A 13,820-nucleotide genomic window follows, 5' to 3' on the forward strand; every position below is an offset into this window, starting at 1 on the left:
CATCACACAGTGCGCTCGAAGTCCTAACATGATCATCCAGTAGATAGTTATTCCGCTAAGTGACTGAAGTTGAAGGTTCAAGAACAGGGACAAGAACTCTCGATACCCTAACTGATCATGTTTACTTAGTTCGTACGGTAGTCCTAATGGATTCTTCCACGTTTGAGAAAAGCCTCTCGGTATATTAGTATGCTAGGGATTTATGCTATGCGATTAAGGCGTATGTATACATATGTCTCGTTTACATAATTGTACAGATGCTCATTCCTCACCAGACCCTAGTATCCTCCTTCTTGGCCAATGAAACCGGCACCCGAAGGAACATATTCATCAACAAAGCAGCCGCAACGCTAACATTGAGACTGTCCACTCTAGCAGGATCTGACTCCGCGCCCAACTCTGGGCTGAATTTAGCACCAGGGATGCCAATGACAGCATCTGCCTGGGAGAGGATATGGGGGCTCAGCCCCGTGCCCTCACTGCCCATCATAATAACACTCGGTGCCTGGGCGACAGGGGCACCATTCCCAAACTCGGCAGGGTCAATATAAGTAGATGTAGATCCCTTGCCGGGGGCATCAGCGGCGTAAAACCGCCACCCGTTATCTTTTGACCGTCGAATGAAATCGACTTCGTTTCGCACGTGAAGAAGAGTCATAAGTTCTGCGGCCCCCGCAGATGCCTTGAGAACTACTGGGGATATCTCTGCTGAGTTTCGGCCCGCGAAAACGATAGCGTCAGCTCCCAAGTAGTAGGCGGAGCGAATGATGGCGCCGAGATTCCCAGGATCGACGATGCCGTCGAGTAGTATAACAACAGGGTATCTCTTTCCAAAGGTGTTGTTGATGTCAACCGTGTTGTTCGTGGTATTTACCTGTGCCTCTTCCCGCGATTGCGCTCCCAACTCTAGGCCGAAGTTGTCCGCCTCCGGAGATGGAACGGGCCTGAAATTTTGCACTGGCAACCGAGGTAAAGGGGATACCTCAAGAATACAGCCTTGATGAGGTCGACCATCACTCATCTGGTCGAGTAACCGGCCCCAGCTTGCAAAAGCCATTTTGACCGTCACGTTTTTCAGAAGTGCCAGTTTTCGTAGAGCCTTTTTCTCCGGGGATAGTTCTCGACCCTCTGATTGATAGATATAGAGTTTGTATATCCGGCGACGGCTGCAGCGTAATGCAGCCATACATGCGGAAATTCCATAAACAAACTGCGATGCAGGCGTAGTGTAAGGTACTGAGCTGGGAGGTCGGACTAGGCTTTTGACTTCTTCAGGGAATTCATCAGTGGGCCGATGAACGACTTTGCGAGCCGGGCGAGCCGGGCCCCTGCTCTGATATTTCTGGGATAATGCGCGGAGACCCCCATTCCTGATGTCCTGATCGTCGCCGACATAATCAGGGTCCTCCCTCATACCGTCCTTATTCTTCCGCCCCGGTGTCTCTCTTTGATATGCGCGAGGTAATGCGCGAAATTTCCCTGTCTTGATGAATTCTTCCTTATCGAATGCAGCTCCAGACCTCTGTCCCCTCGCCTCTGGACGTTTGTCATGCTTGGCTGTGTTTCTGTTGCGCCGGTCGTCCCGAGCATCGCGGACAGTATTGCGTCGTTGAGGTACATCATCGACATATTGTGACCTGCGGATGCCCCGGCCAATGGCCGAGTTCAGTGATGCATGTCTGATGTGGTGCAAATGAGCTGACGGTGCTATTGAGGGTCGAAGGTAAGCTCGAAGAGAGGTGAGAGACGACTGGAGAGACATGGTAATTCAAAGAACTGTAACGGACAGCAAAGATAGGCTTAGCGAATTTAGAAGCCCTCTCTTGCCATCCACTCTGCGACAATGAGCTTGAAAACGGTGAGAATCCTGCTGGCCTTAGGAGATGTATGCTAGGCGGAGAGTGCAGCTGTAGCGCCTCATGCAACGACGATCTCCGCCTTTTGGGGGTATTTTTTCTCCTCACCGCCCGATAAGATAAGCGCATCAATATTGCTCCGCCACGGAATTTCGCGTTTGTCGGGGAAACGCGCGAGTCTGGAATCTCATTATCACCCGCTTGGGAATTGGGGGTCCAACTGCAATTATGTTGATGCGCATATTGCTCATTTAACGCTCATTTTTTATGCGAATTTGCTTTGTAATAGCGTTTGTTTTTAGTATTCTGTTGTTGTACTTGTCCTAAGCTCCACATCATGAATCTCCTTTTACAAACGCTCGGTAGCGGCGAGGGGCCGGATAACGCTGACAACGATGGAGATATGGTGAAGGAGCTCTTCGCCAAATTTAACAATCCCACAGCAGGTCGCGAAGAAGAGCTTGCACCGCAATCGAAATCCGAGCCTTCTGTTATGGTTGAAATTCCTGCGACATCAACCAGTGACCTGTCGCAGTACGATTTTCTTCCCGGACATTTTGATGTCCGCTATGTCATTAGCGAGATATCCGAGGCAGATGCTGGACTGAGCTACCAAGTGAAGCTGCAGAGTGGTGAAACTGAAACGGTGGGTTTTTCATCGGTTTCTTTTGGCTCTCACCTCTCTGTCACATCGCTTATATTCTACTTCCTTAGATGTCCTTCGCGCAACTCCAATCCCTCCAGAACGGACCCGAGTCTCTCTCCAATTTCCTCAACTACGGACCAGATCACTATATCTCCTCTCGATCAGCTTCAGCTATCCCTTCCGAAGAACAGTCTTCCTCTTCTGACTCAGCTATACCCGATATGAGGCGTTCCCGGCGCGCTACACGTGGTCAACGATCCGGTTTCACTGCATTCTTTGAGGCCATTAGCAGTGACGAAGGAACCCGCCGCACGAGAAGAAAGAGATCGCCTTCAAGTGAGGACATAATTGCTTCTTCTGGAGCCACCTCTAAGAAGCGTCGAGTCTTGCGACGCCGTGACAAGAACACGCGTTCGGTCGTCTCGCTTTCCGATGAGAGCGATTATAGTGCACCCAAAGGCACACGGCATTCTACAAGGACGCGGAAGTCGAAGAAGAAAAGCTTGCGCGAGAGGAATGAGGATGACATCTCAGATGCTGAAGATGCTCCCCGGATGCAGAAGTTCTTTGGGGCCAAGGAATTCTTCCGCAAAGTCCCAGAGCATGATGCATTTCGCCAACGCCATAGGAACGTATGCGAAGTCTGCCACATTATTGGGGATGATTACACGAAAGGTCCTCTGGTGTTCTGTCAAGGATGTACGAGCGCCTATCATCAGGGGTGTCTCGGTCCACGTTCTGCGCGAGAACATCTGGTCACCAAAGTAGCGGAAGACCTATTTCTTCTCCAGTGTCGACGCTGTCTGGGCATTTCTCATGCCAAGGACCCATCCAACCCACATCAAGGCCGATGTTCGATATGCAATATCAGAGGGAATATGTCAAAACCGATCCGGGAGCGTCTGACACCAAAGCAGGAACAACAACTCCGGCAGCAGAATGGTGGTAAAGATCCTATAACGCCCTTTGACATGTCTCGGGTCAACGACGTCGAGAATCTGCTCTTCCGCTGCACCACATGCCGCAGAGGCTTCCACTTTGAACACTTATCCGAAATAACGCATATGACATGGCAGTGTGAGAGCTGTGCGTCAGTACCTGGAGAGGTTGGCGCGATAGTCGCATGGCGCCCTGTAGTCCACAAGTCAGATGCCGCGAAGGCAGCAGATAGGGAGTACCTCATCAAGTGGAAGAACAAATCCTACAACCATACTACCTGGATGCCGGGCAGCTGGGTTTGGGGCTTCGTGAATCATCACATGCGACGTGCCTTTATGAGGTCAGATAAAAGCCTAGAACCCTGTATGACCGCCGAGGAAGCAATTCCTGAGGACTTCTTGCTGGTGGACATTGTCTTTGATGTAAGATATTCCGGCGCCTCGCCTGATACAGGCCGCAAACATACCTTCGAAGAAGATGTTGCACGTGTGGATGATGTGGTAGAAATGTACGTCAAATTCAAAGGTTTACCGTATGAGGAGGCCACCTGGGACACGCCCCCCGAGCGCAGCAGCAACCCCGAGAGGTGGGAGAGTTTCCGAGCTGCATACGAAGACTGGGTCCAAAGGGAGTATACTCACATACCCAATCAAGACAACCTGAGACGGCGTATTGCTCATGTCAGGAAGCAAAATTTCAGTTCCAATGTTGTCAAAAGTGGGCAGCCAGAGACAATGACAGGCGGGCAGATTATGGATTATCAAAAGGACGGGCTTGACTGGCTCTACTACATGTGGTACAAACAGCAAAACGCTATCTTGGCCGATGAAATGGGTCTCGGTAAGACAATTCAGGTTATCGGTTTAATCGCAACCCTCGTTCAATATCATAAATGCTGGCCTTTCTTGATCGTTGTGCCAAACTCGACGTGTCCAAATTGGCGGAAGGAGATCAAAACATGGGTTCCCTCACTGCGGGTAGTCACATACTATGGATCAGCATTCTCTCGGAAGTTAGCGCAAGATTATGAAATGTTCGCTGATGACGATACTAGCCTTCGGTGTCACGTCGTCGTAGCTTCGTACGAAACCCTGGTCGACGACGCATCCCGGAGACTGCTATCGAAAGTACCTTGGGCTGGCCTCATCGTGGACGAGGGGCAACGGCTAAAGAACGACAAAAGTCAACTTTACGATGCATTGTCGCGAATCAGATTTCCATTCAAGATCCTCTTGACGGGCACTCCCCTCCAGAATAACATTAGAGAACTCTTCAATTTGTTGCAATTCTGCGATCCGTCCAAGAGGGCAGATGACCTCGAAAATGAGTATGGGGATCTATCAACGGAGAATATACTTGAATTACATAACATGATCCGTCCATTCTTTCTGCGACGAACAAAAGCTCAAGTTCTCAGTTTTCTCCCCCCGGTGGCGCAGATTATCGTCCCTGTTTCGATGACTACGGTGCAGAAGAAATTGTACAAATCCATTTTGGCCAAAAATCCTCAGCTCATCAAGGCGATCTTCAAGAGGAAAGAAGGCACTCGTGCCCTGAAACAAACTGAGAAACACAATCTAAACAATATTCTGATGCAGCTACGGAAATGCCTGTGTCACCCGTTTGTTTACAGTAGGGCGATTGAAGAGAAAACGAGCAACGCGGCCGTATCGCATCGGCATCTGGTGGATGCAGCTGCAAAGTTCCAGCTACTGGAACTTATGCTGCCAAAACTCAAGAACCGCGGCCACAGAGTCCTAATATTCAGTCAATTCCTCGAGAATTTGGACATTATCGAAGACTTTCTGGAAGGTGTCGGTTTAACGTATCTTCGCCTCGATGGGAGGATGTCATCGCTTGAGAAGCAGAAGACGATTGATGCATACAACGCCGAAGAGTCGCCGTACTTTGCATTCCTCCTGTCAACTCGATCGGGTGGCGTTGGGATTAATCTAGCTACCGCCGATACTGTAATTATCATGGATCCCGATTTCAACCCACATCAGGACATGCAGGCATTGTCCCGTGCTCATCGCATAGGACAAAAAAACAAGGTCCTCGTCTTTCAGCTCATGACCCGGGCAAGTGCCGAAGAGAAGATCATGCAGATTGGCAAGAAGAAAATGGTACTCGACCATGTCCTTATTGACCGCATGGTTTCGGAGGAAGACGATGGACGAGACCTGGAGACCATTCTGCGGCACGGTGCTCAGGCCTTGTTTGATGACGATGACTCTGGCGACGTGCGCTATGATTCCGAATCGGTTGACAAGCTTCTTGACCGCAGTCAAGCCGAGCAAGCTAGCACACCCGATGACAGCAATCAGGGTAATCAATTCAGTTTTGCTCGGGTTTGGGCGAACGATAACCAGAATCTCGAGGATCAACTGCAGAACGTGGAGGAAGAGCCTGCGCCAAGTGCAGATGTTTGGGAAAAGATCCTACGGGAGCGAGAGCAGGCAGCTGCCGAGGAAGCCAGACGAAAAGCTGAAACCCTTGGTCGTGGGAAACGTAAACGGACTGCTGTTGATTACGCGAACGACGCATTAATGGAGCTGTCGCCTAACAAAGACCGCCCTGCTCGTGAGCAGGCGGAGAGTGACAGGGAATTTAGAGCGGACGACGCAATGGAATCAGAATCTGATTTTGCACCCGATTTAGATTCCGACGACATGGGTCAGGTCGCTAAAACGTCCAAAGGTGAGGGCGCCCTTGCGTCGAGTAAGGTCATCTGGTGAACTAACAATGCCACAGTGCATGCATTTCAACGCGTCCCACAGCAGGACCTACCGCCCCCGCTAGATGGGAACGTAGAGCCCGTTCCTCATCAGGGGCCACCCTGTATAGCATGCAATCGGGTCCACGTGGTTGGACATTGCCGCCTGAAGATGGCCGGCGTCGAACACTGTCCTCTGTGCGGACTCGCCCATTATGGGTATTCGCGTACATGTCCGCATTTGCGGTCAGATACTCAAGTTTCCAGAATGCTTGCCGCCCTGAAAGAGAGTACTGAGGACCGTGAACTTGTCCAGCTAGCTAAGAAATACCTAAATGGGATCCGTGGAGACCTTGCACAGCGTAAGAGGAAGCAGGCCAGTAAGGCTGCATCGAGTCTCACAAACCATGGCATACCCACCACCAATTCTAATGCTAATCCCGTTGTGGCGACGGACTCTCCGATGATCGATCTTACCGGACAACACAACACACAGACCACACATGAAGTGCCTAGTGCCGTTGGCGCGACCAACTCCTCCACAATCGATCTTACCACAAACGATGGCACACGGCAGTCGACATATCAACAGCCACCGTGGGGGGCCTCTCAGCCATTTCCTAATCATTATGGATATTCGGGACATGGAGTATAGATAGGATTTAGGCGGCAAGGAGTGGATGGTGCATGGCGTAAAGGCATATACGGGGATTCCTCTCGGCATTATTGGGCGTACGGGCTGCAATCTTGCATCGCTATGGATGCATGTACATACTGAGTGATTCATAGACATCATATCCAATCATATCATTGGCATGACTGGAATTATCCGAACTGAACCTGAGGCACTTTCCCTTTGGGGCTGCAAACCAAATCGGTCACATGTTGTTGTGGCCTTTCGGTTTCTCCCGCCGTCGATTTCCCTCCTTGCAGCTGTCATCGCATTCCTCACTGGACCCCTGGCTGATATACTTACACTTAAAGCAGACCAAATCCCCTCTAACCTGACGAGATGGTTATATCCGGAACCCCCACCAAATCTTGTGGGATAGCTTCTTATCTTCCAGAAGATGCCAACATTTCTCGAGTCGCACAATGGTCTTGGTGAAAAAGCCGCACCATCGCTGATAGGGCTGTAAGTATAGAGAATATCGGCATTGTGTCTCAACTCTATCTCTATTTGACTAATCACAGGAGGCCATTTACTGATGATCTACTGGGCAGTTGGTGTCGCTATGTCACCAACACCCATGGTTGATATGGCCGTTTGTATCGCCACGTTTTATCGGCAATCAATGATGTCTCAAAGAATGAAGAACTGTGATCGACTTGGTTCATACAGAGGATGGGAGCTTCCAACGGTATCACAGCTTTCGAAAACACAATGCAAAGTGGTTAAATCATGTATACTGCCAACGTGGATGTTGGCAGCTTCCCGCCTTTGACAATCATCACAGGGAAACAAGGGAGTCCACGGGATACAGGAGGATCATGGCAGAAAGGGAACAATATAATGGCTGTCAAAGGGCTCCAACTTCCAAGGATGGGGCACTGTGTCCCCAGCGAAACCGACAAGACAGGCCAAAACAGCATGTGTGCCAAAGTGGGAGGGCTGCAGCCATCCGAGCCGGATGTTGTACTGGCCAACATCATCGGACAAACACTGGCGGAATTGAGCCACAACTGGACTGAAGTCGGGGACTGCTGTTGAAGCGCCTTGGGGGCTCTTTCACGTTACTCTCCTACTGCCTTTCTACCTTTTTGGATGTCTGCTCCGCAATTTAGCGGAACCTTCCTTTCTCTAACTGAGGGTGTTTACGGTGACTCCCGAATAATCTCTTGTATCCTGCACCTGATGCCCTCCCTCCTTTCTTACCTTTAATGGCATTGTCCGTATAAGCTTTCTTATCTTATATATTATGCAATCATCTATATTTAAGTTCTTCTGCTTGAATTTGTCCTTGTGATTCCAAATTTCCCGCGTCATTACTGTTATCCAATGCCCGCTGCCGGCTTCAGTGAATGGTAGTGACAATTTCCTGGCTCATACACCGAAGCTATTCACCACGCGCTCCGGAACGCACACTCGCCTACCGTCGACCTTATTTTCTCTCCCTCCTACCTCTTGATTCTTCTGGCTTCCTCTTGAACACCTTCATCTCTTTTCCATCTCTCTCCTCCCCCTTGGCCGCTTACCGCTACACTTGAAGCTAGGATCCATCACTCCCTCCACCCCATTTCTACACGAGACGTTATCCAAAATCCCTGGTTGCAGTTTTATGCTGCCAAGCCATAATGTCTTCCGCGATTCATCCTCAGTACTTCTGTACTCGTCCTAATGGCACCTTCACCCCCCTTATCGCTGTGGATGAGCTCCCCTCGCACATCTCGATTCGTGGAGCTCCCCGTGTGCTAGCAGCCAGTGAGACGCAAGGAATGACGAGCCTTGGGATTGTACAGACGAGGCCCCAGACCTATGTCGTTGAAGGAGCTAGCCCCGCTTCCACTCGAGGGACGTCCACAAATTCGACCGGATACCGCACCCGTGACTCCGATTTACAGGCCGCGTTGATGAGAGTCCTATCTGATGAGTGTCTTCCGGCAAACGAGCGTTTAGCTATTACATCGTTAATACAGCATGGCGTTTCTCGCGGCATGTTTGCACCCAGTTCGTCCAGTAACGGGTGGTTGGTACCAAATAGTGGCGGTGGTATCGCCGGCAATGTGGGTTCCAGGCAGGTGAGTGTTAATATGTAGCACTGCAGAGATTTGGGGTAGCAAAAGGCGAATAACTGACCCTCAATCAGGGACCTCACTACAATATCAAGAAAGAATACTGTTCGTACTGGATTCGTCATGGCGAGTGTGACTATCAGCAGCAAGGCTAGTTTTCAGGTGTCTGATTGTGTAGTATGACCACTAACATGACCATAGGGTGCCTTTACAAACATGAGATGCCCGGCGATCCGGCAATGCTTGAGAAGCTTGGCCTCCGTGACATCCCCCGCTGGTACCGTGAGAAGTACGGCATCCCTAGCCTGCTACCGAATGGACATGTTCATCCTCGTCATCAAATCGGCCATGCTCTGCCACTGACGGACAATGGCGGTTTCGGAGCGGTCCACAATCCATCCCGCCTCGCGACAAATGTAATCTCAGACATTTCTGATATTGAGAAGGAGTCTCGGCAGAAGACTCATTATGCTATTCAGCACTCGCCAGTTGCACTTCCTGGTTCGTCGCGGCCTGTCTATACAACCGCAGGACCGGCCAGGGCTCAGGTTCCTCAGAGGCACGGAGCAAAGAATTCCTCGAAAATGGACCTTTTATCCTTTGACCCTCTGCCAGAATACCCCAGCTATACGTCTGTGGAACCTGCGCCCGGGAAGGTACGCACACTGACCGGCTCAAATGGCACCGCCGCCTTTGCGAATGTCAATGACAACGAGCGCGAGGACTTCGTCCGCAGTATACAATCTCTGATGCCGGCTCCAATGTCCGGGAGCTCGGAGTACCTGCTGGCCGGTAGTTCCCTCTACAAGCCTCGTTCCAAGAAGGCACAAAAATCCCGCCGGTTGTATCAGCCCCGGCCTGCTGTCCCGAAGCAGGAATCCGAACCTGAAGCAGGCGAAGTAGATGTCTTCAGTGGAACTCATAGAGGCTATGGCACTGCTCCGCCGAGCGTTGCATCTCCTATTTCCAAGGTTGACCACCCGGGGGCCTTGGCCAGCCCGAACATCCGGTCTGCCCTAGATAGCGCGTCCGAGCCGGCTACTCGCGGTGCCTCCCCTTTAACCCAGTCCGGCACTGCATCTTCGGACTCGAGTCCTGACCATGTCCGCGACCGACACAAAGATAAAAATGAACACAAAGCGACCTTCGGCGCTATCGGTACCAAGAGAGGTTATCGTAAGTCGTCTGACGGATCCTCCGAAGGTGACCTCTTAGGCCTGGGCACCAAGGACGATGATTAAAGCCCGGCCGTCCAACCAACCCCGCCGCTTGGGTACTTTTGCACTGCTCAAACCATTTTCAAGTAAATATGAGGCGTAACTATACAAGGTCTCAATCCTTTATGATATGATACACGACACGGAAGGGAACGACTGCTAGTCGAACTAAATATACCTAACAACGTTCATGAGTCCGGCAGGTGTGGTTGGCTCAAGGATGCCAGGTCATTATATTATTGCCATCGGCGTTTAATTCTCTCTGGCTCTCATCTGTGCCCAGACCAGATGTCTCTCCTTTCGTTCTCAGTTTAGGTTGGAATGGGAGGGAGTGGTCATCAGGATACATACAACAGGCGCAAGGCGCGGCGGACTGTCAGACTTTCACAATCGAGGTTCTGTGGTGAAGGTTCCGGTGGTCTGCTTTGTCTTCTGTCCTCTGATTCTTTTTACATGTGTTAATTGTGAGTTTCGATTGCTGTTGTGTTCTCTTCTTTCTGTGTGTTTGTACCATCTTGCGTTCTCTGTTCCTCTGGTTTTTCCTTCGTTCAAACGGGTAGGTATGCTGGATATTATAGCATTTCTCATGTCTATAGTATCAGGTACATATCAGAACCTAATAATATATGGAAATTAAAATCAAGAGAGCCGTTGAGGGGCTAGTTCATCTTTATCCGATGCGGTTAGGTACGATCGGACAATGTCGGGATCGATAAAGGTAAGAAAACTAAATAAAGTGCCAGTTAACGATGAATGAGATATAATACATTGACATAAGATAAAGTGTCTAATACAACCGTGCGAAATATGCGCCGCCCTGTTTTGTCTGAGCTTACACAGGTCAAAGAAAATACTACAGTATACCCTCTCAAACAGACACATCAGGTTACCATATGGACATACTCCCCCCGTTTCTCGTAAGTTATAACGATCATGGTGAAGTGGGGTGTGGTGTGGTGTTTGTTTCCATTGAAATCCCTCCAAAACTCATCTCAGCTCAAGCTCAGCTCACCGAACCCTCTTCTTCTGAGCCTTCGCATTGACCTTCACCGCAACCTTCTCCCGCTCTTCCGTGGCCTTTGCGTTCAACGCAGGGTTCAAAGCCGGCAGGGTCCGCGCCGCCTGCAGAACGACCTTGTTGCCGTCCACCCGCTCCTGCTGCTGACGCTGTCTCTCAGCACGAGTGGCCTCCAGCTGCTTCTTGCGCTCGGGCGTCATAACCCAGGACTCAGGGAAGCGGCGCGTAACCTTGGGCTTGTGGTGACGCAGATCGAGAGGGATGTCGGCGAACGAGTCGCCCTCCTTCGCTTCCTTGATCAACGACTTGATGGTGTCACCAAGGTAGCGCTTGTTTTGGGCGCGAAGCGGGAATTTCTCGCAGGACATGCGCACAATATCGGTTTGGGGGTTGTAGCGGACACCGACGAGTTTAAGGAAGGTCTGGCGTTGCGCTTCGGTGAGGTATTTGGGGGTCAGATCTTTGGACGACAGCTCCACGACGACCTTGGGTTCGGCGGGGTGCTGCTCGCCCATGTATGTCGTGTAGCGGAAGCGGAGGATGTGAGATTCGGGAGGGAGAGTGAAGGGTTTGGCGAGCTCTAGTGCGGTTTATCAGCAAAAGGGATCATGTCTGGCATGGAGGGGAGACTATGTGGTATGTGGGTGACTGCGTACTGCTCAGCAATGGCATATCCCAAGCGGCGATTCGAGCGTATTCTCTGATTTCACGATGCTGTTCGAGTTGTGCGTAGGCCATGCTCGTCATTTCGTCATCGTTGAAATCCTCATCCCCGTCCTCGACGAGAGCCAGATCATCTGGTTCGTCTTCCGCCCAGAATCCGTTCGATCTAATTTTCGGTTCCTCGAAGCGCAGATATGTTTGTCTTTCGATCTGGAAGACTTCCTTGTCGAGCTCGGCGAACATGGCGGCACGGGCCTCGGGGTCGTTGTATTCGGAAACAAGAGCACGGTTCGCTTCGTCGAACTCCTGTCGCTCTTCCGGAGACATCAAGTCATATTGCTCCCGCTCCTCTTTCGAGAGGAAATCGGGCGAGTATTCGGGTGCCGGGGGCAGGTCCTGCGGACGAGGGCGCTTGGGCTCCTCAGGGACGGGCGGATCTTCAGAGACGAGGGAAATGGGCGTCACGGAGAATTGGCGGAAGGGGGTGACGATAGGCCCTCTCCGGGCCATAAAGAAGGCCGAGCGGCCCAGCGACCGAGCTACTGAGGCCATTGGGGGAGGGGAAAGTCTGGGGATATTGGGATTGAGAGGCGCAGTGGAGGAAGTTCGGCGGATGTTTTTCATTTCCTTCCATCGCCGCGTGCCACTAAACTGTTTTGGGAAGGCAGTGCCTTTCACCGCCGAACAATTGGCTGGAACTACTTACCACTGCTACTATCAACTTCGTACTTGCCTTTGCATCTTCCCGCGCCAACTCCATCCAGAGTCTGCCATGCTGGGTGTCAGTCTGTGGATGTTACGGCACTGACTATATTCCCTAGGGACTGATATGGTTGGCAAGATCGGCCACATTTGGAGTCTTGTTCCGTGCGGGATATCACCCGCCTACTAACCATCATGCCGTCCCCCCTCCCACCAAAGGCCACTACGAAGGTGTGCTTCGTGACTGTGGGTGCTACAGCTTCTTTTCATCTTCTTCTTCAGTCGGTACTATCAGATCAGTGTCTGCTGTCTTTACAGAAACTAGGGTTTACCCACCTACTTTTGCAATTTGGCAAGGACGGCCAGGCTCTTTGGGATGAATTTCAGAGCAGATGCCCCCCTGACAGTGAAAGCCGACATGGACTTGAGATTGCCGGATTTGACTTCAACCAGGCCGGACTAGACGAGGAGATGGGCTTGACTCGAGCTGATCCGTCTGAGGGTCGAGTCGGGGGACTAATCATCAGCCATGCTGGTAATGCCCACGTCTACTGTATCTCCAATGCCTGATTGAGGTGGCTGACATGGTTTGGGTCCAGGATCGGGAAGTATTCTTGGAGCATTACGGCTTGGTGTGCCGCTTGTTGTTGTACCGAACCCAACCCTGAAGGATAATCACCAGGAAGAACTGGCACGGGAACTGCAAGAGCAGGGATATGTTGTCGCCAGCAACTACTGGTACGCTGCTTTTCCAGTCTTTAGGGTCGGGTGATGTTGACGAGCTCACTCCTCCAGGGAAATTCCGAGTGCACTCGCTCATGCAGAAAAGCTGCGAGCCCAGATGCTGGCTTGGCCGCCTGTGTGTGGAGTAAGCCAGCGGCGCCAGCCAACGCTGGAGAGCGTGATGTCTGACGAACTGGGCTTCTTAGATTGAAGTCGCCTTTGGGTTTCTATCACTAGCACCGGCCGCATCCAGTCTGCTGGGCGCATTGATAGCGATTCAACTGTAAGTTGTATGGGATGAAACTGCCACCATGTGGTACGACTATAATTATCGCGACTACGGAAGTCATCTGGTATCTGGCTACGAGTCTTCAATCAATAGGGGTCTGGAGACTGAAAAGCTAGGGAAGGTAAAACAAACGATTTTGGGACTGGACTCGCCAGTGTCTTGGGCAATCCGCCGTATTGTGGCTTAACAAACGCTTAGATATAGGTTATTGGCAATGTATCTGTAGGAGTAGCCGATCCATTTGGGATGATTGAAGGAATCAAACATATTCATATCTTTAATGATTGACTGGCTAGTGAGGCAAGTAAAATGATCAAA

General features: G+C 51.0%; 5 protein-coding genes across 5 annotated transcripts; 3 read left to right on the forward strand and 2 right to left on the reverse strand.

The window, feature by feature from the left end:
* Window positions 1–172: 172 nt before the first annotated feature.
* Window positions 173–1,881, reverse strand: BDQ94DRAFT_137111 (RNA methyltransferase). The gene has a single exon (XM_026764995.1). The coding sequence runs from the start codon at window positions 1,760–1,762 to the stop codon at window positions 269–271; it is 1,494 nt and encodes a 497-aa protein (XP_026629935.1). The 5' UTR covers window positions 1,763–1,881; the 3' UTR covers window positions 173–268.
* Window positions 1,882–2,193: 312 nt separating this feature from the next.
* Window positions 2,194–6,812, forward strand: BDQ94DRAFT_167003 (putative chromatin remodeling complex subunit (Chd3); the record flags this gene model as incomplete). The annotated part of the gene is made up of 3 exons (XM_026770698.1): window positions 2,194–2,502; window positions 2,571–6,141; window positions 6,196–6,812. 3 exons carry the CDS (start codon window positions 2,194–2,196, stop codon window positions 6,810–6,812), a joined length of 4,497 nt encoding a protein of 1,498 aa, XP_026629936.1.
* A 1,631-nt stretch (window positions 6,813–8,443) lies between these two features.
* BDQ94DRAFT_183872 (uncharacterized protein) lies at window positions 8,444–10,716 on the forward strand. The gene is made up of 3 exons (XM_026774516.1): window positions 8,444–8,896; window positions 8,965–9,022; window positions 9,092–10,716. Exons 1-3 carry the CDS (start codon window positions 8,453–8,455, stop codon window positions 10,129–10,131), a joined length of 1,542 nt encoding a protein of 513 aa, XP_026629937.1. The 5' UTR covers window positions 8,444–8,452; the 3' UTR covers window positions 10,132–10,716.
* A 37-nt stretch (window positions 10,717–10,753) lies between these two features.
* BDQ94DRAFT_103734 (mitochondrial 37S ribosomal protein mS35) lies at window positions 10,754–12,376 on the reverse strand. The gene is made up of 2 exons (XM_026763393.1): window positions 11,782–12,376; window positions 10,754–11,705 (listed from the first exon to the last, which is right to left on the reverse strand). The coding sequence occupies exons 1-2, from the start codon at window positions 12,338–12,340 to the stop codon at window positions 11,116–11,118; spliced, it is 1,149 nt and encodes a 382-aa protein (XP_026629938.1). The 5' UTR covers window positions 12,341–12,376; the 3' UTR covers window positions 10,754–11,115.
* Window positions 12,377–12,502: 126 nt separating this feature from the next.
* alg13 (N-acetylglucosaminyldiphosphodolichol N-acetylglucosaminyltransferase catalytic subunit ALG13) lies at window positions 12,503–13,767 on the forward strand. Its single transcript, XM_026764996.1, has 3 exons — window positions 12,503–13,025; window positions 13,090–13,228; window positions 13,286–13,767. Exons 1-3 carry the CDS (start codon window positions 12,686–12,688, stop codon window positions 13,422–13,424), a joined length of 618 nt encoding a protein of 205 aa, XP_026629939.1. The 5' UTR covers window positions 12,503–12,685; the 3' UTR covers window positions 13,425–13,767.
* The last annotated feature ends 53 nt before the right edge of the window (window positions 13,768–13,820 follow it).

This window comes from Aspergillus welwitschiae (assembly GCF_003344945.1).
Source record: "Aspergillus welwitschiae strain CBS 139.54b unplaced genomic scaffold BDQ94scaffold_5, whole genome shotgun sequence".
NCBI lineage: Eukaryota > Fungi > Ascomycota > Eurotiomycetes > Eurotiales > Aspergillaceae > Aspergillus > Aspergillus welwitschiae.